Raw genomic sequence first — 27,773 nt, forward strand, 5'->3', positions numbered from 1 at the left:
ATGTCTCTGCCTTGCATTTCTCTTTCAATTTCTCACTGGTTGGAGCTCAGACTGGGGAGACAATGGGAGTGGGGGATGCAGGGATACTGAAAAAGCAACTGAGAAGGACTGAGATGGGTCATCGACTACATTTGTAAAGGGCCAGATTTTGCCTTGACAGATTCTTTGGTGTCGGACTTTCAATTGAACTAAAGTAGAATAAATATCTTAATCTAATTAAATTAAAAATGTAATGTATTAGTATTTGTATTATTTTATCAAATCATAAATTATTTTTAGGCATTAACAGTGAGATCAGTCCCTAACATATACAGCAGCCACCTGTGGGGGTATTAAGCACAGTAAACATAAACGACGAAGAGTTTTTGCACAAACTTGTTTTCACGTCTTTGGGACTAAAGAATCAAAAAATAATAATTCTGTGACAAAAAATCTTCAAAATATTAAAATTTACAAAAATCTAGAGAAGTCCTTGTGCTTTTTAAAATTTGAGTCATCGTCTCAAAGTTCAGTGACTCTGAAGGACACATCACGGCCTCTCTGTGTCTCTTTTCTCTCTTTATGAGTCATTCAGGCTCTCTTCTTCAGTTAATAAGTCTGTACACATGCACAGTTCAACAAAGTGATGACAGAACAGCCTCCCATTGGTTGTCCCAGCCCAGTCACAATGCATTCTGGGATATAAACAGAGAATATGGTAGTGGGCTAACTGGCTAACTGTAGGAACAATAGAAAAATGGATTATAAATGGATAAAAAGACTTTCAACAACAGAGTTACTGGTGTGGACTTAATCTTTCAATACCTAGTAAAGTCAGCCAAGTTACAGATATTAGAACTGTACAACAGAGGGCTTTCAGAGGAAAAAACAAGCGTATACGATTTACGGTTAAAAGTTATTCAATTTTGAATAACGTGTCTCTTCTTGTTGTATACTACAACATCCTTAGAGTTAAAAAAAAGTGATATAAAATTAATCTTAACTGACTCAATGACACATAAGAAGATGAAAAAATATAGTTTGTAAAGCCTGAAGATGATGACCTATAAACATTCAGTACATCCACAGGATGTCCCTATAAGGAGCTATTTATTATTCCTTCGGCAATTTACCAAGGGTGTGCCTGCGGCAAGGATCTTTGCTGTGTGAGCTCTAAGGGTTAATAGACTGTCTACGAAATGTCAGATGGCATAAGAAAAGTTTTTTTTGTTATAATCACCCAAATTTTATTTTTGCGGGACATTTATTTAATATACTGTATCGTGACATTTATCATAACGCAATCTAGCAAGTTTGCTAAGCTGATTCTAAATTTGCAATAAAAATTGATTAAAAAGGAGTAAATGTCGCCAGAAAACAAAGATAGCATAAAGACATGACTATTTCCTCGTGACTTGTATAATTCAATACCTCTCACAGGTAAAATACAACTTTTTAAAAAAACGTTTCTTTTGGCCTTAAATTTCAAAAGTCCAATTGAAAACTTCTTTAAGACTTTTCAAGGATTTGCTGGGGCCCTGCTCCTAAGACAGGGGCACAGGAGAGGAATGGATCCACCAAAATTTACAAGCAAACTCCTGAACATGATCTAAATTGTATAAATATTGCCAACACATTCACACACATGTCTCTCTCTTATGAGATACAAACTGAAAGCAAGAAATAACCACATTTACAGGTGCAGAGGACCTCTGTTTTTGTTTCTGTGGTCTCAAACCAAGTATCGATCTATTTTGATTTTTACTAGAATCTAGGGCTGTAAATAGATTAAAATTTTTAATCGCGATTAATCTCACAAATTCCATAGTTAACTCGAGATTAATCGCAAATAAATCACACTTTTTTGTCTGTTCTAAATGTACCTTACAGTACTATTTCTCAAGATTTAAATACCCTTAACACAAGTGGACAAAAATGCTTTATGCAAATGTCAACAACCCAAAACAACGACAGATAAAGTCCAGAAAATTCTCTAGTCTGAGCTCAAAGATACTGAACGCTGCAAAAATATGCTGAGAGCATAACATGGTCAACTCAAGCCACAACAGATGAAGATACTGACCTTAATGTAACATTACTGAATAATACCACAATGTAGAGTCAAACTTTAGACTTCTAGAAGTTAACTCCTCTGTTCTCAGCAGCTGAACACAGAACAACAGATCTCATCATCACACATGGACATAAAGAAGTCAAGTCTCTGCTGAGAGCTCAGCAGTAAGGCACAAACACATCTAATGGTGTTTCACTGTTCTCATGTGAGTAAGGTGGACACATCTGCTCTGCTCAAGAGAAAAAGCAAGTAATTACTTAAAAAATGTCTGCTATTATTTATCATATTTTACTTTCAAACTAAAAAATGTAGTCTAAATGTAAAATAAATGCTGACAGTAAGAAATGACTGTCATCAGTCCAGTAGATTTACTGGAATGATGTCAATAAACACACATGTGAAGCCTCTTTTCAAAACTCATGCACACACAAAGTAATAGTCTCAGTGGAGAACTTTTAAGGTGTACTAAGAGGACTTAACATCTCTTCATTCTTCAGATCATAGAAGAGCTACGGATTTAATCTAAAACCATTTTTTCTTCCTAAATAAAGGAGACCCACAGTCTAACAATGCTTTCAGCTTATATTATGATACTCTACAGAGCTCATTCACTGACCTCTGCTCTCCTGTCACACACCAGCCTCTGCTGCTCTGTCTCCTCCTCCTCCTCATGATGCAGCTGTACATTCACCAGCATCAGACAATCTCCTACAGGGACTGCAGAGTCTTTGACAGTTGTGCAGCATCTTGATTGACTGTTATTTAAATCTGGCGTTTATTCACAGTTCCAGTTGATCGTTTTAGTAAGTTTCGTTTTTCTTCTGAATACTTTCACTTTCAAGCAGGAGCTGCGTGGGGATGAGAGCGGCCCTTTAGGAGACGTGATCGGACCAGTCAACAGTCAATAGCGCGGCTGTGGTGCCGGTTCATGGCAGATATAATAGCCTAAATAAATGAATAAATCATACTGGCCCACAAGTGCGTCGGCACACCGGGAAATGCCCGGTATGCCAGATAGCGGGTCCATCCCTGCAGAGCTGTCTGAGTGTCTCCATTGTAGACAAATCCAGCATGGCGAGGGGGGCGTCTCTCTGCATTAGCGGTGTGCATGGCTAGCGAGTGGTGCGGGCTATATAAGACTCTACGAACTTCCTGTAACTCCGTTCATGTCGACAGTAGGAGAAAATAACTTCAGTCTTATCTGACATGATCTGAAAGCTGAACCTGTCATTCAAAAGTCTCTGTCCTTTATCCATTCCTGCTCACTTGTACCGCATCACGACGGCGCAACTTCCTGGTCTGGCAAACTACGGGATGGGTCAAGGGTCATACAGAACGCGCACGCGTTAATCGTGTGACAAAAAAATTAGCGGCGTTAAAAGTAATTTGAGTTCACGTGATATTAACACGTTAACTTTGCCAGCGCTACTAGAATCTTATCAAGGTTAAAATTTTAGGTATGATGACAACACTATGCTTTTATGATAGCAGCTCAAATTTGCTTCTGCTGATTTCTGGTTCAGATTCATCTTCCACAATCTATCCAAGCAACCAAAAATCTGGATAAGAAGCATATAAAAAGTGATATTTATGGACTCTCTCTGGCTTGTGTTCAAGTTTGTGCAAAGGAAGACCAGACAGGAGAGGTTAAAATTTAAAGTCAGTCGCTCTAACAAAAGCACCGACATCTGCAGACTGAAAAGAATAATGCATGTGCAAAGGTAGGATCTGATTAATAGGTCACTTCCCTGATGTTGAAACCCAGTGATGACCTTAATACTGCTCCCGAGCTAAATGCGACATAAAGTAGATCATGCAGATCAGTCAGGTTTAATTAAAACCATTCCTCTTCTAGTGCTCTTGTAGTCTAAAGACTTTGGCAAGTCTTCAACCCCTAAAGGCATTGAGTTGAATGATTTCACTTCAAATGTAGAGCAGTTTACATAAAGAGTAGATTTGATGACGAATGTTTAAATATATTGATTAGTAAACCTTGCATGGGTTGCACAAAAAGGATCCAAAGGGCTAAAATTGCAACAGAAAGATAACAGATTTAAAGCTAAACTTTGGAACAGGAAAGAGAGTCTGCCAAAGAAATGTTGGACTGCTGTAAAGCCAGCAAGTGTCTCTTCAGCTTGTCACGATGATTTAAGGGCATTTAAAGGTTCTGGGATGAGACAAAAACTCCTAAAAAATCATTTAATTGTCAGAATTGTTATATTATTGTAAAAGGAGAATGTTTTAATGTATTAAACATGGTGTAGATGCCAATAAGAGACCTGAAAGCTCTCACTGGGAGAGACTTTAAAGGTACAATATGTAGAAATTTTGCTCTAAAATGTTTTTATACAAAAAGACTAAACCATTTCTTTCTTATATTTAATGTCTTACATTACCTCAAAATTTTCCAGCAGTTTTCAAGATTGAGAAATTCTTGAATTTTAAAGTTGTAATGGGATGTGTCTCACCAAGGCAGTCGCCAACGAAGAGTCAGGAATAATTTTTTTTCCCACCAGGTGAGAAGTCTGTCCTAGGCTTTTCATCGATGCTACAGTCATGTAAAGTTCTAAGATCAACCAGTAGAATTCTACTTAAAGAAACCCAAGTCCAAGTCTAAGCACCGTCAAGTCTGAGGCCATGGTCCTCTGCTGGAAAAGAGTGGATTGCTCCCTCCAGGTGGGGAGTGAGTCTTTGCCCCAAGTGAGGGAGTTCAGGTTTCTTGGGGTCTTCTCATGAGTGAGGGTATTCGACAGGCCGATTCTCAAAGTAGAGCTGCTGCTCCTTCATGTAAGAAAGGAGCCGGTTGAGGTGGTTCGGGCATGTGATTAGGGTGCCCCCTGGACGCCTTCCTCTGGAGGTGTTCAGGGCATGTCCAACTGGGAGGAGACTCCGAGGCAGGCCAAGAACTCGCTGGAGGGATTATATATCCCCTGTGGCCTGGGAATCCCTCAGGAGGAACCAGAAAATGTTGCTGGGGAGAAGGATGTCTGGGCTGATTGATTTTCTTTCACTTTTCTCACACAACTGAGCTTGCAATCTTGCTTTGCAAATTGGAGATTAATAATTAATGCCCCATATATGTGTTTGACACTCTTTATGCAGTGACCTCTGACTCAAAGCTGTCAAAGTTTTGTCAATATAAAGCTCCACACTTCCATTTGTACCTATTTATCATAAAAGTGCTGGATGTCATACTATTTACTATTAAATATCACAAGGCAGGGAAATAAAAGTTTTTATGCAGTCTGGGGACAGAGAACGTGAAATGCTGTGCGATGCAACATATCTGATGCTTGCATGTTGTTAGGGCATGGCGTTAACTCCTGATGGGCCACAACTGTTCTGTGCAATCAGCAGCATGCTCCATCCTCTAGGTCTGTTTTCACCCATTCATCCTTACTATGGTCCATTTAGAGTTATTTCATTTCGACTGGGAGTCCCCTGATAGCGAAATTTACATACAGTATGTTTAAAACTTTTAACTGTTCCTGAATTTAACAACTATCACTGGTCTGCTGGTCACTTGCTCTCCGGAAATGAGGAGTCAGGGTTGGTTGTCACACATGTTGGTTGTCACACTCATTATATCTCGACACTAGAGGGCGCTGTCTCCCCAAATTTGGTATAGAAATTTCTAGAACTGGTACCAAAGCTCACTTGGATAGTCATCTCTGGAGTAGGACAGATGAACTTGAGGTGTGAGGACTTTTGTGTTTTTCTTATCAGATTGTAAATATTCAACTTGTCACTGTTTTTTTTTCAAGGCTTTAACACAATAGTTACCTTTTGTTACCCTTAAAAAGTGTGAAGGGAATGCTATAGTTTACATTGTTGTTAATTACCTAACTAGTAGTTAGACGGTTGTTAGCCTTGATGGTAGCAAGGAATTAAAGCTGAGGTTAGTTGTCACATTCTCTTTGGGGTTGGTTGTCACAGCCATTTGGGGGAGGTATGGGGGGAAGTGTTGGATGTACGAGTGTCTAGACCCTACATTTGCCATCACTGTGACTCAGATAGTAATGTGTGTAGCCTAGTTTAGTAGGCTGTTATTGTTGGGCCTGTCTGTTTTGCTCTTTATGATGGCCTAAAGATGTTTCTGTTCATGTACTTTGCTTATTTTGTTGTTAGGATGTATTAAGTTAAGTTATCTGACAATGTGTCAATGCAATTAAAGTTTCAAATTTCTGTACTGCCTTCTTTTTTAGTTTTTTTCCCCATGAAAATAACATTGCGGCACACAACACCATGGTGTGACATCGTGCCCTGTGATGGGGTTGGTTGTCACAATGTGTCAGTGTCTTTGATAGTTAATTACCTCTTTGTTTCAATAAGTTGCAAAATGGGAGCGAAACACATTTCAAGCCAACACCTTAAGCTTGAGTTTAATGTAGGAATGACTAAAGAAAGATGTTTTGTTAATGAGTAATTCAAACTAGAGTAAAAAGTGTGACAACCAACCCTGCTCTCCCCTATTTAAATTGCATCTTATACTTCGGATTTTACGGTAGGTTTACCAAGACCAATCTTGGCCAAGACACTCATAGAAAACAGGTAATTTTTAAATCTGAAAGAACTTTCCTCTATGTAATGAAAGGTATGAAAATGTGTATAAATGAATACATAAGCACATAATTTAATAGAGAAATAAATATATATAGTGTCTGTGCAATGTATACACAAATTTGTCCTATTATACAAGTAACTGATGCCACCCTGACAGGGATAAATAGAAAGATATACATGGATGGATAAACCAATCTAAAATATAATTAATTACATTTTTGCTAAATTCAACACTAATAATGACCTTCTTAGCTTTGCAGCTAATGTAGGGTGTAGCCTTGGTCTGTGTATGTGTTACAGGTCTAATGGCACTGACTAAAACTCTACATATTCAAGACCTTTTAGTTAAGCTAAATTTCAGTCTTTTAAATCACTGAAAATCCTGTTAAACTAGGACTGGAAAATGTTCATGTTTGACTCTTCCTGACTGTGTGCTTGGGGAGAAATAGCATTAAGTTTAATCTCATTTATGCAGCACAGTCCCAGCATGTGCTGCATGAAAGGTAAACACTGCCATCTGCTGGTGTAAAGGTGGAACTCATCTTAATATGTATTTAAAAAAGGGCTCAAACACACTTTTATCAAACTAATGTTTTTATTTGTATTGAAGGTTGCAGAGCATCATTCAGAGTTTATTTTTCTATCAAAATAAGTAAAGCACAATTTAAATATGAACTCAATTCAATCGATCTCTTGGTTTTACAGTAAATATACATGACATTTTATAGAGTTCTTTGTTTTCATTAAAATGTCTTATTTTTGTATAATTTATCTTTTTTAATAGCTCAGTTTAAAATGGAGGAGTTGATGTTCAACACTGAATAGATGTGACGTCTCTTACTATGTGCCTTTGACATGTAACTGATTGGATTCATTTACATAATTTTACATTAAATTCTCATGTTTATGGTCCAAAACCCTTTATTTATGTCCATTCATGCCCCTGAAACCTCGCACTTCTTTCTTTATTATCACTCATACACCAGCGCCTGATTGGGACGCCAAAAACACAAAAACAGCTACTGTAATTATTTAATTCTTTGGTGTAATGTGACCGGGTTTGTTTTTCACAGCCAGAACTGAATTACATTCAGTGTGATTGTCGTTGTTTGTGTGAATTTTCGAGAGTGATTTAAAGATGAGGGAACACAGAAGTTTAGAGGGAGTTTGTGTGGAGCTGAGGTGCGAACGGGGGAGGGGGCTCACGAGTCTATGATCGCTTTTTTCTGCTCTCGAAATTCCTGAAGTTGGCCGGTCTGAGCTTCATCTCTGCAAATTCAATCGAGTGCTCGTGGCCTTTCCAGTGGAACCAGTTGATCCCCTGAGGGAAAAAAAACCACAAGTTATTGGAAAAAGGCTCAAAAAGTGAGACATCTAACACATCAGAGTTATCTTTCCTTTCACCACACATTCAGAGGTTTGCACATAGCAGGGACTTCACAATGGAAAATTAGAATTAGCTTTTTTTTCAACAGAGCTGACAAGTTACCAATGAGAATATGACAGCTGAATGACAGAGAATAAGAGCCAGAACATTTAAATACAGCTTTAGTAACCTGTACATACCTTACTGTGACTATTGTCCCCATATTTCCCCATGAGGTTGACCCGATGACAGTTTTTATACCAGAAGGCGCCTTTGTAAGACAAGGCGCAGTTTGTGACAGCGATATCATTATCGTTGTCGTAGGTGGAGAAAGGTCGACCCTGGTGGTAAGTCATGGAGTCACCTGGGGAGAATATCAACAGTTACAATTATAAAACACAGCCAATCTGAGTCTTCTTAAAGAAACAGATCTATTTGGAAAACATGCCCTTTTCTTGCAGAGTAAAAGGAGAAGTTTGATACCGCTCACACAACTGTGCAGTAAGCATGAAGCAAGAGCAAGAGGATAGGATTTTATGTCAGCACAAAGACTTCAAATGGACGCTAACTGCTACCGTTGCTCCATCTAAAGGTAAGAAAAGTTTTTACACTGACACATCATATCTGAATGTTTTTATTCCCATGAAACTGAATTACAAAAAAAAAGACAAGGTTTACATTTTTATAAATGATTTATCTGCAGGATTTCTCCTCAACAACTAAATGAGATCTTGCAGATTTTACTAAAATGTGTCATCCATACTCAGGAGTCTGGATTTTCAAAGTGGGAAGTGTTCTGGGAAGACAGGCCAGGATCGAGAGTCAACCCCTGCTCTACCAACTGAGCTGAACCTGCACCACCAAGCTGACCAATCACTATGTATCAGCAGGTTTTTGTGTATACAGGAGAAACAGTCCATGTGAAAGCAAAAATCAGGTAGTGCTGGTTTATGATGCTCTCATCAGCTGTTTTCTAATTAGGGCTGAGCAATTTGGGAAAATAATCTAATTTCCATTTTCCCCCCATGTTGCGATTTGATATGTGATAATTGCTTAAGTTCCTCATCTCACATATATTTCAAAAAATTTAAGCAATAAGACATTCTATATTAGATTAAACAAGAGATGAACAATTACAAAAATATCTATCTATAAATTCTGACTCATATTGCAAAGATTTATTTTTGTAATGAAGAGTTATCCCTTTTGTACAAAAATGAAGAAAGTAAGATTTTTAGACGACTATTCCCCAAAAAAATGGCATTTAAATGATTGCATGATATATAATGCATGTCATCTCTGCTGCAACAAAAAGTTTTAAGCAGGTATTTTGACACAAATTTCAGGTTAAAGAAACATTGCACCTTCTTAAAATTTCAGCAGGCCATATTGCGATGTAATCTAATAAGCAATTAACTGCCCAGCCCTAATTCTAATAATGATTTATTTCTCTCTGTATACAAGGATCTGCAATGAAGTGCTGCAAACAATCCTAATAGACCAAACATTTTACCCAGAGCCTCATTTCTGCTTGGCACTAAATTGTTTTTGTTTTGTTTTGTTTTTAAGATTTATTTTTGGGCTTCTAGTGCTTTTATTGAGAAGAGGACAGTGGTTAAAGTCAGAAACAGGGATGAGAGAGCTGGGGAGAGACATGCGGGAAAGGGCCACAGGCTGGAGTCAAACCCAGGCCAACCGCATACCCGAGACGCGCCTTAAACCACCACACCATCGGCACCTAATTGGCACTGGATTGTTAAGTCAATCTGTTTTAAGATTTCCCCAACTATCTGGAGTATATTAGAAACCTTTACACAAAGAAATTAACAGTTCTAAAGTTTTTTTCTACAAGAAACTATTAATGAAGTAATAATCAGAAACTTAAGCAGAGCTGGTTTGTGTTTTTTGTCCCATTTTTACAGAACCAGACTTGCTGTTTTCCCCTTGTTTCTATTCTTTATGCTGGGCTAAGCTGACTGGCTGCTGGCCAAAGCTTCATTGTGACCAGACTTAAGGAAAAGGATTCAGCCCTCTCTTTTTTTCTGCATAGAAAGGGGATAAAAAGGGAAAGTGAGGAACTATTACATTGCAGTTATACTGTACCAACCTGCTGTTCCACTGTATGCTCCGATGTAGAGTTTATAACGTGTTCTCGGCTCTGCGATGGTCAACTTGTCATACTGAGCGTAGGCCGACTCCCCTTTATCGCGTAAGTCCACACGCAGCTCGTAATGTCCAGAGTTCGTGATTTTATGGAGGTTGGAGAGACCTGCGATAACACGATACAGGTCAGATGATGAGGAGTAACAGAGAGAGGAAGAAGCAAAGAGGACAGGTGCTCCTACCCAGCCAGAACTCGTTATTCATGTTCCCAAAGCCAGCCGTGTAGTTCTTCCAGTTCCTGTAGAAATCCACTTTTCCATTCTGGCGTCGGAGGAAAACCTGGAGAGGAATGGCTGTCATGAATGTCACAACAGTTTCAGTATTATCTTAACAAGCTCTGCGGAGGTCACTCTGGGACTGCCTATCAAAAGCATTACATAACTTCAGTGATTCTTTCCTACTCGTGGTGATTTATGCTTAAAACGGCTTTTAATTGGATCCCGGTGGGTTGATTTCCTCACCAGCCATCCTCCACCATCCGTGGTCATGTCACAGTACACCTGGATGGGCAGCGTCTCCTCTCCCCCCACATAGATGGTATACAGACCCGACGTTGTCTCTCCGTTCAGCAGAATCTGAGCACAGTCCTTAGGGCGTCTGTACAGCTGTCCAACTGGAAGAACACATTAAAAAGACATCATCTCACTGAGCTCAGACGGCACAGGTGCTTCATCTTCCTCTCTGTTATATAAAAGAGAACTACTTCAGTGTCATGTGAGAGCAAGGGCTTGGAAAAAAAGGTTTGAAAAAGGAAAAGAAAAAGGATTTTCCACTTAGGGCAGTTCAGACAGAATGAAATACAAGCACAGGTGGAATATCACGTTCAAAGAGAGGAATTTTAATGTTGAAGAAATAGCTTTTTAATGTGCATCTGGGCTGTTACGCAACAGTTAAATGGGATTTTTACACTTGAGAGCCCCCCCATGACTACTGTATGTTGGAGTGCATATAGTTAAAACTATGATCCTTACTGGTGGTGAAGACGGTGCTGACGTGACGACTCCTCTGAGCTCCTGCGATGGCCTGTAATCTGACGTTGTACTCTGTGGAGCCGGTCAGCTGAGCCATGTTGTAGGAGGACGCCGTTGGGCTGAGCACCACCTCCTGAATCCATTCATGCATACATAAATCAGAAAGAATTATAACAGCAGAGATTTAACCATGAACAACTCTGCAGCTGATGGTTTTAATTCAGGAGGAAACAACTAGTAGACACCCTAAACCAGGGGTTCTCAACTGGTCAGGCATCAGGACCCAGGACCCCATCAAGAAATGGTTGAAAATGTTCAACCATTTAATGAAAAATGTTGCAGTTTGGACCCTAAATAAATAATAATATTGTACAAGACATAAAGACATGCATGCATTAATACATCTTATTTTAACCCATATACCCAGAAAAGCTTGGAAACTAGGGAATTTCTCAAGGAAATTCCTAGTTAACTTAATTCTACTAAAAAGTTAAAAATTCAATCAAAATATGCTTTGGGAATTAGTCTCAAGATTCAATGGGTTTACACAGTCTGTGGTTTTTAATATGCATCTGTTATCTACACCATTTGCTCCCATTTGGGAACAGGAGGACTAGGGCTAATCTGGGTACACCCTGGACTGGTTTCCAGTTAGTCACAGAGGCACACATTCACACAAAAACCTACACGTGCAGGCTATTTAGGGTGACTCATATTAAGGACCTGGGCCCAAATCCAAGTACACTTGACCTCAAAGTCCAGGTCATTTGATCAGACTGCACACAACCCCGCTAGCATTCACACCACCCTGTTTGAGGAGGTGGTCTCTGGCATGATTCAAGAGTACTTGAGTACAGTCCACAGGGGATGTAAAGTCAGGGGGTACTCATCAGCGAGTAGAGATTTAGGGGAAATTCTAAACTAGGGATGCACAATCTTATCAGCATGATATCAGTATTGGCAGATCCATCCATCCATTTTTATACCGCTTATCCCATTTGGGGTTGCAGGGGGGCTGGAGCCTATCCCAGCTGCCTTTGGGTGAGAGGTGGTGTACACCCTGGACTGGTTGCCAGTCAATCGCAGGGCTGACATATAGAGGCAGACAACCAGGCACGCTCACACTCACACCTACGGCCAATTCTAGAGTCACCAATTAACCTAACAAGCATGTTTTTGGTGGTGGGAGGAAGCCAGAGTACCCAGAGAAAACCCACACATGCACGGGAAGAACATGCAAACTCCGCACAGAAAGGCCTTGACCGGGGAACCAGGAACATCTGCTGTAAATACTGGCTGTGTGCACAAATACATTTACGGAGTTCTAGGTGGGACCAATGTGAAGTGTTTTTCTTTGTTCATCCTCATTACTTAAATTTTCTTTGTTCATCCTTAAACTTTAGAGCGATTTAAGGACTGAAAATGAAGGTCTGAAAAACGTTAATAAATCGGTAGTGGCTATAGCGAATTTGTAAATATCAGCAATCCAATATTGTGCATCCTTAATCTCAACACTTCCTGTCTCTTCAAAAACCATTATGCAGCAGAGGCCTTGTTCACCCTCTTAGCTGCATGGCAGATGTAGAAGTAGGAAGAGGATCACTGACAGTGTCTCAAAAATAACAACAGATAGCGATGCCAGTGGATGCCACGGCTGCTCCTCCTCCTTTTTTCTCTTGGAAGATCTGCAAATCCCATACTATGTGCATATTGCTGCCTACTGTCTTGTGTAAATGCGTAAGTGTGCACAAGAGAAGTTTGTCCAGACAATATCTTATGAAAATGCCTGTTGGATCTTCTGTTAACCTAATGAGCATGTCTTATGTCTGAGGGAGGATGTCAGAGTACCACAAGAGAACCCATGCATGCACGAGAGAACAAGCAAATTCCACACAGAAAGGCCCTGACTGACTGGGAGTCAAACCAGGAAGCTTCTTGCTGTGAGGTGACAGTGCTAACCCCTGCACATTGGTTTTGAATATAAACAAATACACATTTGAGCTCATGAGTGAAACATACCCGGATAGTTCCATCAGCAGAGGTAAAGGTGAGTGTGTAACCAGTGACGGCAGCCTGCGGAGGTTTCCATGTTAGAGTTGCGCTGTCAGTTTGGATGTTGATAGCAGTGAGATCACGGGGAGGGTCCACATCTGAAAAAAAAAAAAAACCCAGCATACCAGTTTGGATTTATAACATTTACCAAAAAAAAAAAAACAGTACAATAAGTATAATATGCACCATTCAGTCTGATGTTGCTTCAGTTTTCTCTCTTAGCCTACCTGTGGTGAACTCAGTCATGGCTGAGTCACTCTTCAGGGCTTCTTTCATTGCATGCACTCCGACTGTGTAGTGTGTTCCTGGAAACAATGAGTCCATCTCAAACTCCACAATGTTCCCAGACACATGCTCCACCATGGGGGACACTGTGAGGGAGGACAGAAGAAAATAAACAAAAATGCAAAGTTATCAGTTTGGAACACAAATAAATAAAACATAGATGTATTGCAAATGAATCAAAATGTTGCAAACAGATGCACACCTGAATCCATGCTGTAGGTGATGACGTAGCCATCGACGGTCGCCACGGATGGCTGCCACAGCAGCAGAGCTGACGTGTCGGTGACATTTACCGCCATCAGACCCTGAGGTTTGTCCAGACCTTCAGGGCACAAACAGGAACACAGCATTGAAAGTACATGGCTTTAATTCAGTTTTCTAAGAAATGACTGCAGCGTCATTACCGGTCAGGAGGAGTGACGCAGATGTTACCAACCTGTGGTCACGGTGTCAGTGCTGGGCTCACTCTCCTCCAGACCTTTCACTGCACTCACAGTCACCTGGTAAACTTTACCGGGGACCATATTAGGTAGCATAGCCTGGAAGATGCCTCCGTCTACAGTCAGCATCATCGGGCTCCCTGTGAAGGTCAAAGAGCAAAATAAGAGTCCTGTAATAAAATACAACACACTGTACTGCTGAAGCTAATGGGATTGCCATTATATTTAACAGGTTATATTTTTACAAAACAAGGCAAAATTCTGACTTGATGATGGCTGATTAAAAAGTGCTTCAATTCCTATTCAAATAGAAAAACCTGCTTTTATTTGGAAGAAAATAAGAAAATTCTAGCACATCCTCCAAAATCAAGACACTGAAAAAAAGAACTTTTTGGTAAAAGCAAATGTAAATAGCTAAAGGGAACAGCAAAAGAGGAAATGTTTGATATTCCAAACTGCAGATTTTGCAGACTTCTCCAATTAGCTTTCTGGGTTTTTTTCTGAAGGAAAATAAGACATAGAAAGTAGCAGGGGTGTTATTTTCTGTGAGAAGCTACAGTGAGTAGCATCTAGCTGCTCTCCCTGTATGATACTAAAATATGGTGTGACTTTAAGGACAAAAAAAGCACATTATCGATGTGACTGAGAAATTTAAGTTGATACTTCTGGACCTTATTTCCACCACAGTCAACAACGGCAGCCCTGTGTCTTCTTCTTAGATCTGATGGATGCTTTATATCATGTGAATACACACCTCTATGTGATTGTTTCTCTTTTTAACTAACCTACATTGCTGCCTAGAATAACTCCTATTATCTAAGGGTTGTTGCATTTTTTTAAGTCTCTTGGGCTTTGGCTCTCCTGCCCAGTATTTTACTTTAGTCACCTTGTTCTGTTCTTATTCTTTTACACTGTGCAAATAAAAAAAAAATAAAAATAAATATCCCTAGTTGAATTCTTACTCTATTTGCTAAGAAGGAAAACATCAGAAAAGGACAACAAGAAATTTTCCAAAATTAAAGTCAAAAGGATCTGTTTTCAAAACATCATAATTTCATAGCAACCTATGTAGTGGCCTTTTAAAAGTCTGTATATGGATTGATTTACCAAAATCTGTCGGGCCACATATTGAATACTAAAGTCCAAACTATAGCTTGGTGATATGTCCCCAAATTTATGTAACTTTATCTTTTTTGCTCTTTGCAGTATTGGTATGACATCATGGTCATACAAAATCAAAAGGAATAAAACATTTAAGTGCATATTCAGAAGCAGCTATAGTATTCTCCCTCTAATACAAGCCTGTGATCGTATACTTAACTCATGTCTACTCATAAGATCATAGAAAAATGCTTTGCTAAGTCTCTGCAAGTTAAGTTCTCTGTAACTGCACCTGTAGTTTGTAGTGTGTCAAGCTGTTACTGCCATTGCCACATCTCCTGATGTGTGCATACATAATAAAAACACTCAGAAATAACAACTACAGTCCTTTATCATGTTTAAAGTGACAGATCACCCCTCTGAAACATCATGGACTCAAAACAAGCGATAAAACATACCTTCAAACAGTTTTTAAAGATTTCATTACGCAAATTGCTGCAGCACTGCGCTAAAGTAAACTGATTTAATCCACATCTGCACAGAATTTGTGTTAAATGGCCCAGACAGGCTGCAAGAGACGCTTTGCAAAATGAGCACACTCGGTGCATGTTGCTGTTATTACAGTCAAAAACCTTAAAGAGGAAACATCACACGTTTTAACTCACTGCTGTGCTTCACGTTGATTTCACTGACACAGGTGGGTGACTTTTTATTTGTTACCTGGCTGCTCTTAGTGCAAGAATGAATCATGCTGATTATGGGACTCTATCCGAGCTGTTACACGTCACATATCACCCTGTTACTTATATTTATCCACCACTGTGGCTGGTTTGATTGAGCTATTGGTGGAATTGGTTTTCATGTGCAATTCATGTTTAAATCAGTGTTGAAGGTGTCACAAACATCTATTTTGTGGCAGAACTCAAACCTGTGATGGTTTAACCTTGACTTTTACCAGACAATGCAAACAAAATGTGAGTAAGACTCCACATAAAACGTACATCAGTGCTAAACTTTAGCAATCAAATAGTCCTGTAAACCTCTTACCTCCCTCAAAGGGTAAGTATGTGATCCTGAAGCCATCTACTGGGGAGCGAGGCATGGACCAGTGGACCACAGCAGAGGAATCGGTCACATCAGAGAAGTGAAGTCCCTTTGGAGTGCTCAGGCCTAAGAAAGTTAAAACGAAATGTGTGCAGACAGGAAAGCAGAAAAAAGATGGTGAATTAAAACGAATCAAGTGTAGCCAGAAAAATTACTCAGAGGATCCAAATTAAACTCCAGAAATTGTTTCCCAAAAGAGCTTTTTCCATTAGAGTCAGACATGGATTTAGGCCTAAACCAGAGGGATGAAGATGATTAGTGGGACTGTGGGTGCAGTTTTCTGACGGTACACACCACTCCAAGAGGAAGAAGAAGTGTGAAATGTAGAGTAGTTAGTATAAAACTTCACACTGCAGGGTTTTTCATATACCTGTCTGTGCTACCCCAGTTATAGGCTGGGAGCGGTGGTCCAGAGTGACACCATAAAGCTCGATTTCATACTCGGTGCCACCCATGAGTCGGGTTAAAACCTTGGTGCGCTCATCTCCACTGACACTGTACTCCTGAGGATGGGCTAATCTTTTGCTGTCTCTGATTTTGATCACAAACCGGTCGAAAAGGTCGTCATCGGCTGTCCACGACAGACGGAAACTGTCGGCTGTGATGTCCGAGACAAAGAGATGCTCCACCTCCGGCTCAGCCTCTGGTTAGACAAGGGAAACAGAACTGTGCAGAAGGTTTTGGGGGATTTTTCCAGCAATATTCATGAATTTCTGAGAGAAGGCCAAAGACGCCAGAAGTGGAAGGTAGCAATCGAGCCGGGAGGTTTTCAGGCGGTAGAGTGAAAGCCTTTTAGCCAATCCTCCATGCCACGGTGTCCGTTAGAGTAGAAAACACAAGGGCTGGAGAGGCGCAAAGTTTGGAGTAAATCAAGAGGAGAAAATGTTTTTATGTCAGAAGACGGAGGCACAAACAAATCTGTTGATTTCAGCTTTGATTTCATGCGTCCTTGAAGACAACCTCAGTGCATTCAGAGATGAAATAAATAAGGTTAGAGGTTAAATCAACAGACATTTCATGCTCTGAATGTCTTGTTGATTTATCGTGTTTTCCAACATTCAATACATTCTTTAAATGGCTACATTATTTCTCAGCAAAATTGATAAACCAGTGAGGTAAAACTGAACAAGAAACTTTAGAACATATCCTTAAAACCTTTAACATAATTCCACTGTATCTGGAGAGATCTGTTGCTAGATATCTGGAGGAAAACACTTTGAAAAATATGAAACCAAACACATTTGCTTGTCCATATTTTGCAGGAAAGAAGAAACAGACGTCCTCCTCATGGTGACGAAGCTGCACACCAAGAAAGAGCTTGTTATAAAAGAAAAGTGAGATCATTCAAATCAGAGTTTGGGTTTAGGTTACAATACTGAGCTGAAGCCTCACCGTCAAAACATGGCAGTAACCAAAATCTTAAGATTATTTTGTTAAATCAGAATCAGTTTAGCCAAATGGAACTAGACTCCAGGATCAACGATGACAAATTTAAAAGGTATGTGTATTGTGCAGAAAGTTCAGGATGAGATTGTGGGATGCCATCATTAAAGCAGGGAGAGACTTTGAAACGTTCATTATCAACCCTCAAACTTTATTTAGCATCTATTGTATAAGTTGGAAGGCTGTGTAAAATGTAAACAAAACAGAATGCAATTATTTGCAAATCTCATAAACCCATATTTTAGTCACAACAGAACATAAACAACATTTCTGATGTTGACACTGAAACATTTTACCTTTTCAGGAAATTATTAGCTTATTTTGAATTTGATGGCAGCAACATGTCAAAAAATTATTCCTACACCCTTGTGTAGCAATACGTCTGGGAAGCGGGGAGGTTTTTATAGGAGGAGTTTTGGGAGAGGAATGTTGTCCCATTCTTGTCTGATGTAGGATTATAGCTGCTTAACAGTCCTGGGTCTTTTCTGCAGGATTTTTCCTTTCATTATGCTCCAGATGTTTTCTGTTGGTGAAAGGTTTGGACTGTAGGCAGGCCAGTTCAGCATCCAGACTCTTCAAATGTGAAGCCATGATTTGTAATGGATGCATTATGTGGTTTAGCATTGTCTTGATTGTGCCCCTCTTTTTTAGTCCACAGGACGCAGTTTCCAAGGAGGATTTCTAATTTTGATTCATCTGACCACAGAACAGTTTTCCAATTTGCCTAAGTCCATTTTAAATGAGCTTTGACCCACAGAATATAGCAGTGTTTCTGGATCATGTGCACATATGGCTTCTTCTTTGCATGATGCAGATTTAACTTACATTTGTGGATGGCAAAGCCAACTGTGTTGACAGAGAATGATTTCTGGAAGTATTTCCAAGCCCATGCAGTGATTTCCAGTACAGAATCATGCCTCTTATTAATGCAGGGCCACCTGAGGGCCTTAAGATCACATTCATCCAATACTGACTCTCTGCCTAGTCCCTTGTGCGCGGAGATTTCTCCAGATTCTCTGACTCTTTTGATGATATTTTGTTCTGTGGATGATGAACCACAGCCCATATTTACATCTAGCCTCTCTCAAATGTTTCTTCTATACCCAGTCATGTTACTGACCTGCTGCCAAATGCTCTTTCAGTTGTTTTTCATCAGTATCACTTATTTTTACAGCTTTTATTGCAACGATGTCCCTATGTTTTTGAGATATGTTGCTGCCATCAAATTCTAAGTGAGTCATTATTCTTTATTAAGTTGTAAAATGCTTCAGTTTCTTTGTTCTATTGTGAATTAAATATGGGTTTATAAGACTGCGTATCCTTGCATTCTGTTTTTATTAAAATTTTACACAGCGCCCCAACATTTTTGGAATTGGGGTTATATATTCACATACGTAGGAAAAGCAAGTGTTATACTTTTAAAGCTGCCAGATTTTGGTGGCAAAACTTCAGAGTAGGATCATGAAGGTTTATGATCACATCTGTACAGTATTTGCAACAACAAAAAGTTAGAGTTACACTTTTAAAAAAGAGGAGGGGGCTTCGCAGTGCTGTGGGTGGTACCTGTCACAGCCACTGTATTGAGAGGCCGAGAGAGCAGCCCTGACTCTGACACCCCGGTCAGTCTGACCTCATAGCCTATCCCCGTGATGAGGCCCCAGATGTCCAGGTGACTTTGGTTTCCTGGTACAGTGAACTCCTGCGGCTCCAGCAGCCAGCCGGAGTCTGTCACCACTATGTGGAACTGGCTGAAGCCGCCACTAGAGGGGGCTGAATCCTCCTCCTGCTGCTGCTGCTTCACCTCCCACGACACTCGGAAGCCATAGGGGGTTATGTTGGAAATGGTTAGGTTTTCCACTTTGGGCAGAGGAGCTGGAGGGAAGTGAGCATGATATTTTGTGTGGGAGGGGGAACAAAGGAGGGTGTATTAGGAGGATAATGTCTGCAATGATTGCAAAAGCAAAACATGAAATCTGTTCTCTTCCTGTGAGATTTGGAGTTTCAGCAGCGTTTGATCTGATTAAAGTCAAAATGTAAAGTCCAAAACACATAAAGGATAAATTTGTCATGTATCATAGAGATTTATACGCTTCCAAAAAACCTAATAAAAAATATCTGAGGAAACAGTTTAAAGCTTGGATATGGGCTTTATATTTGGACCCCCCCGCCCAAAAAAAAAGCGTAACAGAATAATAAAAGGATGTGTCAACCACACAGCTACCACAGAGGCTATAAAGTAGAGAAGAGCCAACATGCTAGTCTGAAAACTGCAGTTCCTGGACTGGCCACTAGAAGCTAGCTCCAAAAGTGCATCAATCCCTATAGAGCACCATGATTTGGAAAAATAAGCATATTCACCAAAAATGGTCTTTTAGCTTCCTTAAACTATTAACCAGGCAAAAATGTCAGCAAATATGTTTTGCATAATTTTGCAGATCTGGTTGAATACTTTAAAAAGCAGGATATGTATGCACAACTATATCTTTGGATTGGTATTTCTATTTTCATGTAAGAGATTTTTTTCAAACTGATATCCTGTCTTTAATGCTAATCAATTGACACAGCTGGATAAAACTAATAACACAAATGAAAACTACAGTTTTAGGCATGTTCTGTAAATATACATATGTGGAAATAGTTGCTCTTTGAAAGATCCAAATGTGTATTAAAATGAACAAGTAAAACATGTTTACATTGCATCCCTCTGACCTCTTTGGGGTAAATGAATAAATCAAAGTTTCATGGGCATAAATACTTCTACATGGTGAAAACATTAGGTGCTAATGCTGCATGTTAAATCTGCTCTTAATGTGTTATGGACTTTTACATCTGCTGATAAAAAAACATTTAAAGTTTCGATAACTTTTGAAGAGAGTTGTTCTGGGAAATCGTGCAGAAAGCATTCAAGACATATCAAGGTTTTGTACCAATCCTCTAAAGATGTAAAATCACAGATGGTTTCCATTTATAGGTGATTAGAGTTCCAGATGTGTGTAAAATACATAGTACCTGTGACGGCCTGGGTTAACACAGAGGGAGTTTGGCGCCCATGCGAGATACCGTACAGCTCAATATCATAGCCTGTGGCGTCCATCAGGTTAGAGATGGTAAAGTTACGGGCTTTGCCCCGCACTCTGAACTCCAGCGTATCAGACTGCTGCTCTTGGTCACTGACCCGTATAACAAAGCCATCAAAGTGGCCTGACACAGTTGTCCAGGACACGCTGAGGTTATGTGGGCTCATAGACGAAGCAGCTACAGGCCCCAACAGGGGGACGTCCTCTGAACAGAAAAAGAACAGGGCTTTTCAGTGAAGCTGTGCTGGGAAATTACACATGCAGTGGTTAAAAAAATGCATGTAAGGTATACCTGTTGTAGCTACTTCAAACAGGGGCTGAGTGTTCTGGCCGCCAACGCTGGCGTAAAGCTTTATGTTGTAGCTTGTTTTGGCTTTAAGCCCAGCCATGACTGTTGAGTGAACGTCTCCAGCCAGAGCGCGGCCCATCGCCTGCGAGGGCAAAGCAGACTCTCTGACTTCTACTATAAAATTATCAAATGCCTTTTCTCCTGTCCGCCACGACAGAGAAAATCTGTCTGAGGTAATATTAGAAACAACTAGCCTGTACAAATCAGGCTCTTCAGCTACAGGGGGGGAGAAAAATATAACAAATATGTTTATTTATGAATATAAAGACACAAATCTCTATTTAGTGTATGCATACAGGCCAAAGATAACAGTACAGTGCAGAAAATAACTGAAATATTAAGTTTGTCAAAGATGAACCTATTATTATGACAAATAGAAAAAAAAGCAAAATACCTGTTGATGCAACAATACTGACAGCATTTGTTCGTGATCCCTTGAACGTCCCATAGAGGTAGGCTACATAATCAGTGCTGGGCCTGAGCCCTGTGATGTCATGGGACTTCACATTGTGGGATATATTATATTCCTTTGGCTCCATCAGCCAATCAGAATCAATTATCTCCAGGATAAAACCATCAAATTTTCCATCAGTGACGTTCCAGTGGATTGTAAAGCTCTCTGATGTTAAGTTTGAGATAAATACTTTGCCAACCACTGGCTGATTCACTAGAGAGAGAAATCATTGTTAGATTTTCATTCAAATCTTTAAGGCAGGAAAAATAGAGATGATCAAAGACTGGTAGTTAGTTCTAGTTTTAGTTAGAGCCTGACTGATAAAATAGTTTTGAAGGGAAATACACACTAACAATATCAGTTTTATGAGTAGAGACGAAAATACTTTTTTCAACACAGACTCTGCAACAATATTACATTGCAAAGGCACACTTTAATCAAAAAAGCTGAAAAATTGGTTGTGATAACAATTCTACTGCTTTCCATGATGTGCCAAGCAGTAATGCATGTGCTGCATACACTGCAGAAAATGCAAAGAGAACTGTAAATTGCAAAGTCATAGCACACTCTGTTGGAATGATCATGCTTTGATTGCTTTCTATTTCATGAGCTTGATTTTCAAAAATAAATCTGAGCAAAAAAAAAAAAAAAATTCACAGGCTCAGGTTTAGTACTTTTTATGCAAATGAGCCTCAGAAAAAGACATCCACTTTCCAAACGTTGACCTTTATAACCCCGAGCAGTTGCATGAAAAAACTACCATCTGCTAGGGCTTGGTATCATTTGGGTTTTTTCTGATACTGGTGCTAAATCAATACTTCTTATACGGTGCCGGTGCCCAAACAGGGCCTGAATTGATACTTTTGAGAGGAAAAAAGTGGGTTGAAAGTCAGTGGGAGAATAAAAGCTGTCTTGATATCATAAATGATTTGCTGAAATATCTTTATAAGATGTGAGTTGAAAATTTGATTTAAAAAAGGTGCAATTTAACACAAATCAAAAATTCCATGATGCATTTCTGGCTTTCATTTGGGGTGGCAGGGTATCACAATAAAGTATTGACATCTGTGTTGTAATTCAGTCCGGTAGGTATGGGATTGGTTGGAACGGGTACCATGTCAGTACCAGATTTATGCCTACCATCTGCTGGAAGTTGCTGGTAAGGGATGTCATATTTATGCCAGGCAAACAATCAAGTTTTAAGTTCAATTTTGTTTTTTGCTGCCTACAATCATAGAACAAAATGATCACTCATCTTGTCTATAGGTTTTGTCATTTGCGGTCCCTTTCTTCTGCTCTAGCACAGCACAGGCTTAGCTCCTCCTACCTGAATAGCTCTCACTTCAATTTAAGTGAGGAGCAGAAGGAGCCATGGCACATGCACAGTTAGTCTGAAAAGACAGGGGGGTAAAGAAGATGACCGAAAGGCAGCCGCTGGCTCACAAAAAATGACCTCAGTCATGTAGAAGCAATCTGGTTTTGAAGAGCGGTGCCTCACAAAGTAACTAACAGAATCTGTTCAACAGTTGTGGCTTCCCCCAAGGAAACATGACAAACTTATCTAATGTAATGAAATTTTTACACGGATGTAGATTTTCTTAGATAATTGTGAAACTGAGTTCAATAACCACAATCTCATTATCAACCAAAATTATCATTATGGTGATTTTGCACTATATCTCGTGCAAACCTTCCAACTATCAGGGCAAAAATCTCACCATTGTAGGACCTTAAAATCAGTATGTAAATAATACACTGACAATTATACTACATGTATCAAGGGTTACATAGGTGCAGCACAAATGCACAAACTTTGGCCACATGTAGAGACAGTCTGGATCACTATGCAGGACGAGTATGAAAGGTTCTTGTTTTTTTGTTTGCTTTATGTTAAGTGGATGCAAGCACAACTGATGTGCAAATCATAGCACAACAGAACAAAATCCCTTTTTAGTGAAATCTCCCATACAGAAACACTCTGATGACATCCCTGATAAAATATCAGTCAGGCTCTAATTAAAGAGTAGAATTTAGCGCTGAAATAAACTCACCACCACCCATTTGCAATCCTGATAGCCTGAGTAGCTCAATGAAAGATTAAACACATGCATATATTTGTGCATAAAATTCTAACTAAGCAGCATGAATATTTAAACCCACTATGCCCATGACCTTAAGATACCAAATCAGATAAACAGACATGAATTGCCAAGTAGTAAAACAGAAAGGCCTTTCATGTAATTAGCTTTAGAAGTCTGACCTGCAAGTTTAAGTGAATGAAGTGTTGCTTTTAATGTAAAAATGTGGCAAAGGAGTTAATACAATTGGTTTCTGAAATTTGATCATGCAAGATTTTTCAAGCAAGCATCACTGCCATGTTGTTTTAGATATTTTACATGCAATTACAAAGAATTTCAGATGCATATGCAGGCTTGCAGGAAACTGTTAAAGCATCATTCAAGCATACAGAAAGGTGGCGAATTGTTAACTTTAGATTGTGTTATTAGCCTTTTACCTTGATATTGACAAGAGGATTTAATCATTTGCCACCTAATAGTTCAAAAGAAATCAGTGTATTTACTTTGGACAACCAGAATCAACCAAACTAAGCATCAAAGCTGAGATATCTACAGTATCAAATCTGACAAAACTGTGCCATTCACACAAATGTCACTAAAACTCGCGCCAGCACTGACACATCCACAGGCAAATGATCCCTTCAAGGTTAATCGATTACACACTGAATGATGGCTGATGGGATGAAATGAGATGGTCACGCTGTCATGGTGTGACGGGCGTGTGAGAGTGAGAGTTATTGGTTTTGCTTTTGCAATCATTGCAGCACATCAGCGTCAAACCTCACCACGATGCATGGGATGGTAGGAGGGAGCGATGGAGGGGGAGGGGGGCTTCATGCACTTTGGTAACTGGGATGATGGGAGCAGTTCGGGGGAGTAAGGGTGAACATTTGAGGGGGCGTTTGCGAGGCTCAGTGATGCGGACTCATCACCCTGCCCTCTCTCAGCGAGACAGAAACAGTGGCTGGAGGGTAAAGAATGGTTCATGACATGTGGGTTAAAATGAAGAGGTACAAATCCAAGTAATCAGGGCGTTGAAGAGTGGTGATTAAAGAAGGAATATGGTTATTTCATTGTTTGTTCATGCAGCGAGGTGTGGACGCTCCAGTGTAAGTGAAACAACAGAGGATCTAGTGTCTGTGTGGCTGCAACAGAAAAATAAAGTAAAGAAAGTTGAAGATTCATAGGGCTAAGACGCTGCAGGTTGCAGGTACCTGTGATGGCTTCAGTGTACAGTGGTTCAAGGAAGGAGCCCTCATGCATCCCAAACAGGCCAACCATGTAGCTGGTGTTGGGATTGAGCCCGGAGATGCCCAGGCTGAGAGCGTCTCCGGACACAGTGAGGTTCTGGCTCTCTGCGAAATTCTCCAGGTTTGTTACCTCAATGACAAAGCTCTCGAACTCCCCATCGACGGGGGTCCAGGACGCAGTGAAGCCGTCCCATGTAATGTCAGAGATGGTGAGGTTCACCACCATGGGCTTCAGCTCCTCTGGTAGATAGACAGATCAGAGTGGGGTCAACTCAACGAACAACAATCAAGGACTGTAAGATTAAATTTCACATTTGTCATCACTATATGGACTAAACAGTGACAGGACCAGTGCAGCAATTTATATTTCCCAGATTTCAGAGTTAAGAGGAACTCATAAAAACAAAGTTTGCAGACTAGAAGTTGAGCTTCAAAGATACAGTGTGTAATGTTTAACTACGCATTTAATACATAAACTAGGTAAAAATCAAACAAAATATTAATTTGTAGGCCAATTTAAATTGGTGTTTAATCACCTGAATATATACAATTATTATAGTTCTTGAACTTAGGATAAGATTTTTATTCATACAAAGGGAGGGTCCTCTCCACATTATTTAAATGTTACCATTTTTTTGACATAGTAAACACAACAAAATCTTTGAATATGATGGGAAAAAATAATAAGTAATTAGTTATGTTTTAGTAAATGGGAATATTTACTATACAACCATATGTTTTAAGCAGGGCTGTCAGTGTTAACGCAATCGTGATGCAATTAAGATCCAAAATTCAGACATCAATTTTTTATGATCACATTAATGCAATGTTAATTTTGGCAGCTATTTTTAATTTTAGTCTTAGTTTTAGTCTTTAAATGAAATGATTTTAGTTTTAGTCACATTTTAGTCATTTCTATCCTTTTCAGTTTTAGTCCATAAAAAGTCATCACATCTAAGTCTTTACTTTTAGTCCAAGCATTTATTTTCTTGCCTGATTCTGGTACCAAATCATGGTAGTGTGTTCTCTGCACCCTGCCAAACCTGGGGTCCCTGCTTTCTACAGCTGAGAGGCAGAATAGATACAGATTTATTCTTTTTTTTTTACATATTTCTTCCTGCTCTCACAGTTATATAAGAAAGGACTCTGCTTTGAATGTCTCATTTCACTTTAGCAAACTTGTCAGCTCTATGAACAGTTCAAAGGTCATCTACACTTTGTGCTTGAAAAAAATATCATTTTTCTTTGCTTTTCCATTAACTTTTCTTGTTATGGATTGTTTTTGAGCTACCACAGTTCCTTAAAAAAGTTAAAGGAAAATAACAGCAGTTTTTATCTGAACAAAATTTAAGGTACATTTAGCTAAAAAAAAAAAGAGGGCAAACTGCAAGGCAAAAGCATAAAAACAGTTAATAAGTTCCCTGAGATCATTTGTTAACCTTTACTTGGTTGCTAATATCCAGAAATAGCCAAACGAAAGCAAAAATAGTTTAAAAGCTGTCCCATATACCAAGATTATTGGACATCAGTGAGTCATTTTGTACACGCGCCCCTTCATATTTCATAATGTGTAGTAGTGTTTAAGACCGTTTGACTGAAAAAGTACTCTGAAGCTACATCTAAGTCACAGGTTCCCAACTGGTGTTACCTTACCTTGAGGCAAATCCAGGTGTGCTGTGGGAATTTGTACAACCATATGCTATCGCTAAAACTATAAATCAACTTAAGAGGACATTTTGTGTACATATGGATATGATGTGCATTGAGATTTTACCTCGATCAAGTCTGACTTGGGCAAAGAAATTTAAAAACCACTGATCTAAGTTATGGTTTCAGACCACACTGGTGCAGCACTCATTTAGATGATAAAGCTAAAAGTCATGATTATAAAACTCTCTCTTTGTAATCATTTGAATTCCAAATCAAGACACTTGTAAGAATTGCATCACATTGTCTATATGTGCATACCTACATGCAATTAAAATGTGATTAATCCTGATCAACGATCAAAATTTAGCAAGTAATTGTGATTAAGTAAGTAAATCCCTTGACAGCCCTAACTTGAATATAAACTTTATTCCTCCTCCATAGGGAGAAATCTGTATATCTTAATTTAAGTGATTATTTCACATACTTGAAATATGTTATTCTCCTCATCATGATGTACAAATCTTTAAATATTATAACTGTTATTCCTGTTAATTTAATAAAGTATTACAGTTCTATTTCTACTTATGTCTTTAAATTTCTAGATTTTGCAGCCCCAACACTCCTTATTAAATCACAGTGAATAAACATTTGTGTGACACAGTAAATGTCAATTACATGCAGAACACAAAACAATCATGCAGGGATTCTTAAACATTGATTTAAGGATAAAAATGATGGGATTTGATGAAGATGGGTTGTGATGATTTCCTGCAAAAGAAACAAAAGCTCCAAGTACCTGTAGTGGTAAAAGCTTTTAGAGGAAAAGATCTCTTTCCTTCCACCAGCCCATGTAACGTTATATTATACTGTGTTGAAGGGGACAAACCCTCGATCTCAGCCTTCGTCATGTTTCCTGGTAGTGACATCACATGAGTTTTTGTCCCCTCTGACCGAGTAATAACTTCCACCAAAAAGCTTTCATACGCCTCATCGGGCGCTGACCACGCCAGGCTTACACTGGTGGAGGAAACATTGACTGTGAGGTTTCCCAGTTTGTCCAGGACTGAGCTTTCAGGCTCAGCCTCAGAGATCGTTACGTTAGAATCAGAAGTGGGAGAAGCCTCTGAAGTAGGAGCAGTCCTGGTTGTGGAAGTGGCCTCAGGATTTATGGGTTCTGGGGTTTGAGTTTGTTGGGTATCCAGAGCTGGTTGTGGGGTTGTTGGGACATTTTTGATTCTCAGCGTTAGCACATCTGGAGAGGTAGGCTGTGGTGCTATAATGAATAAAAGCAGGTTAATGAATGAAACTGTTACCGGATCTGCTGATTGTCTGAAAAAGAACCTGGAAAGAAGACACCTGGTTAAGAAGATATAA

General features: G+C 39.4%; 2 protein-coding genes across 5 annotated transcripts in view; both read right to left on the minus strand.

Annotated features, from left to right (window-relative positions):
* Nucleotides 1-7,235: 7,235 nt before the first annotated feature.
* The window catches only part of LOC121525613 (tenascin-like), a 53,737-nt gene continuing 33,199 nt past the window's right edge, over nt 7,236-27,773 (minus strand). The window contains exons 11-24 of one of the 4 annotated variants that reach the window (XM_041811680.1): nt 27,196-27,672; nt 24,714-24,989; nt 16,469-16,741; nt 16,042-16,164; nt 13,890-14,033; nt 13,656-13,775; nt 13,396-13,539; nt 13,136-13,266; nt 11,117-11,249; nt 10,607-10,758; nt 10,328-10,424; nt 10,090-10,251; nt 8,183-8,346; nt 7,236-7,937 (exon numbers count right to left, since the gene is read on the minus strand). In XM_041811680.1, the coding sequence (XP_041667614.1) occupies nt 7,827-7,937; nt 8,183-8,346; nt 10,090-10,251; nt 10,328-10,424; nt 10,607-10,758; nt 11,117-11,249; nt 13,136-13,266; nt 13,396-13,539; nt 13,656-13,775; nt 13,890-14,033; nt 16,042-16,164; nt 16,469-16,741; nt 24,714-24,989; nt 27,196-27,672 (2,507 nt within the window). In that variant the 3' untranslated portion in view covers nt 7,236-7,826. Of the gene's footprint in view, nt 7,938-8,182; nt 8,347-10,089; nt 10,252-10,327; nt 10,425-10,606; nt 10,759-11,116; nt 11,250-13,135; nt 13,267-13,395; nt 13,540-13,655; nt 13,776-13,889; nt 14,034-16,041; nt 16,165-16,468; nt 16,742-21,230; nt 21,635-24,713; nt 24,990-27,195; nt 27,673-27,773 lie in introns of those variants that run through there. The other 3 variants (XM_041811681.1, XM_041811683.1, XM_041811684.1) reach the window with 3 other exon arrangements.
* On the minus strand, nt 19,343-21,228 carry LOC121525614 (tenascin-like). The gene is made up of 2 exons (XM_041811685.1): nt 20,911-21,228; nt 19,343-20,823 (listed from the first exon to the last, which is right to left on the minus strand). The coding sequence occupies exons 1-2, from the start codon at nt 21,044-21,046 to the stop codon at nt 20,507-20,509; spliced, it is 453 nt and encodes a 150-aa protein (XP_041667619.1). The 5' UTR covers nt 21,047-21,228; the 3' UTR covers nt 19,343-20,506.

This window comes from Cheilinus undulatus, linkage group 17, assembly GCF_018320785.1.
Source record: "Cheilinus undulatus linkage group 17, ASM1832078v1, whole genome shotgun sequence".
Taxonomy (NCBI): domain Eukaryota; kingdom Metazoa; phylum Chordata; class Actinopteri; order Labriformes; family Labridae; genus Cheilinus; species Cheilinus undulatus.

Coding starts and splice junctions, on each gene's coding strand:
- LOC121525614 (XM_041811685.1), bottom strand. CDS start 21,046: ATGGGCCGCGCTCTGGCTGGAGACGTTCACTCAACAGTCATGGCTGGG. Junction 20,824..20,910: donor GTTTGAAGTAGCTACAACAG/GTATACCTTACA, acceptor TTTTCTGTTCAG/AGGACGTCCCCCTGTTGGGG.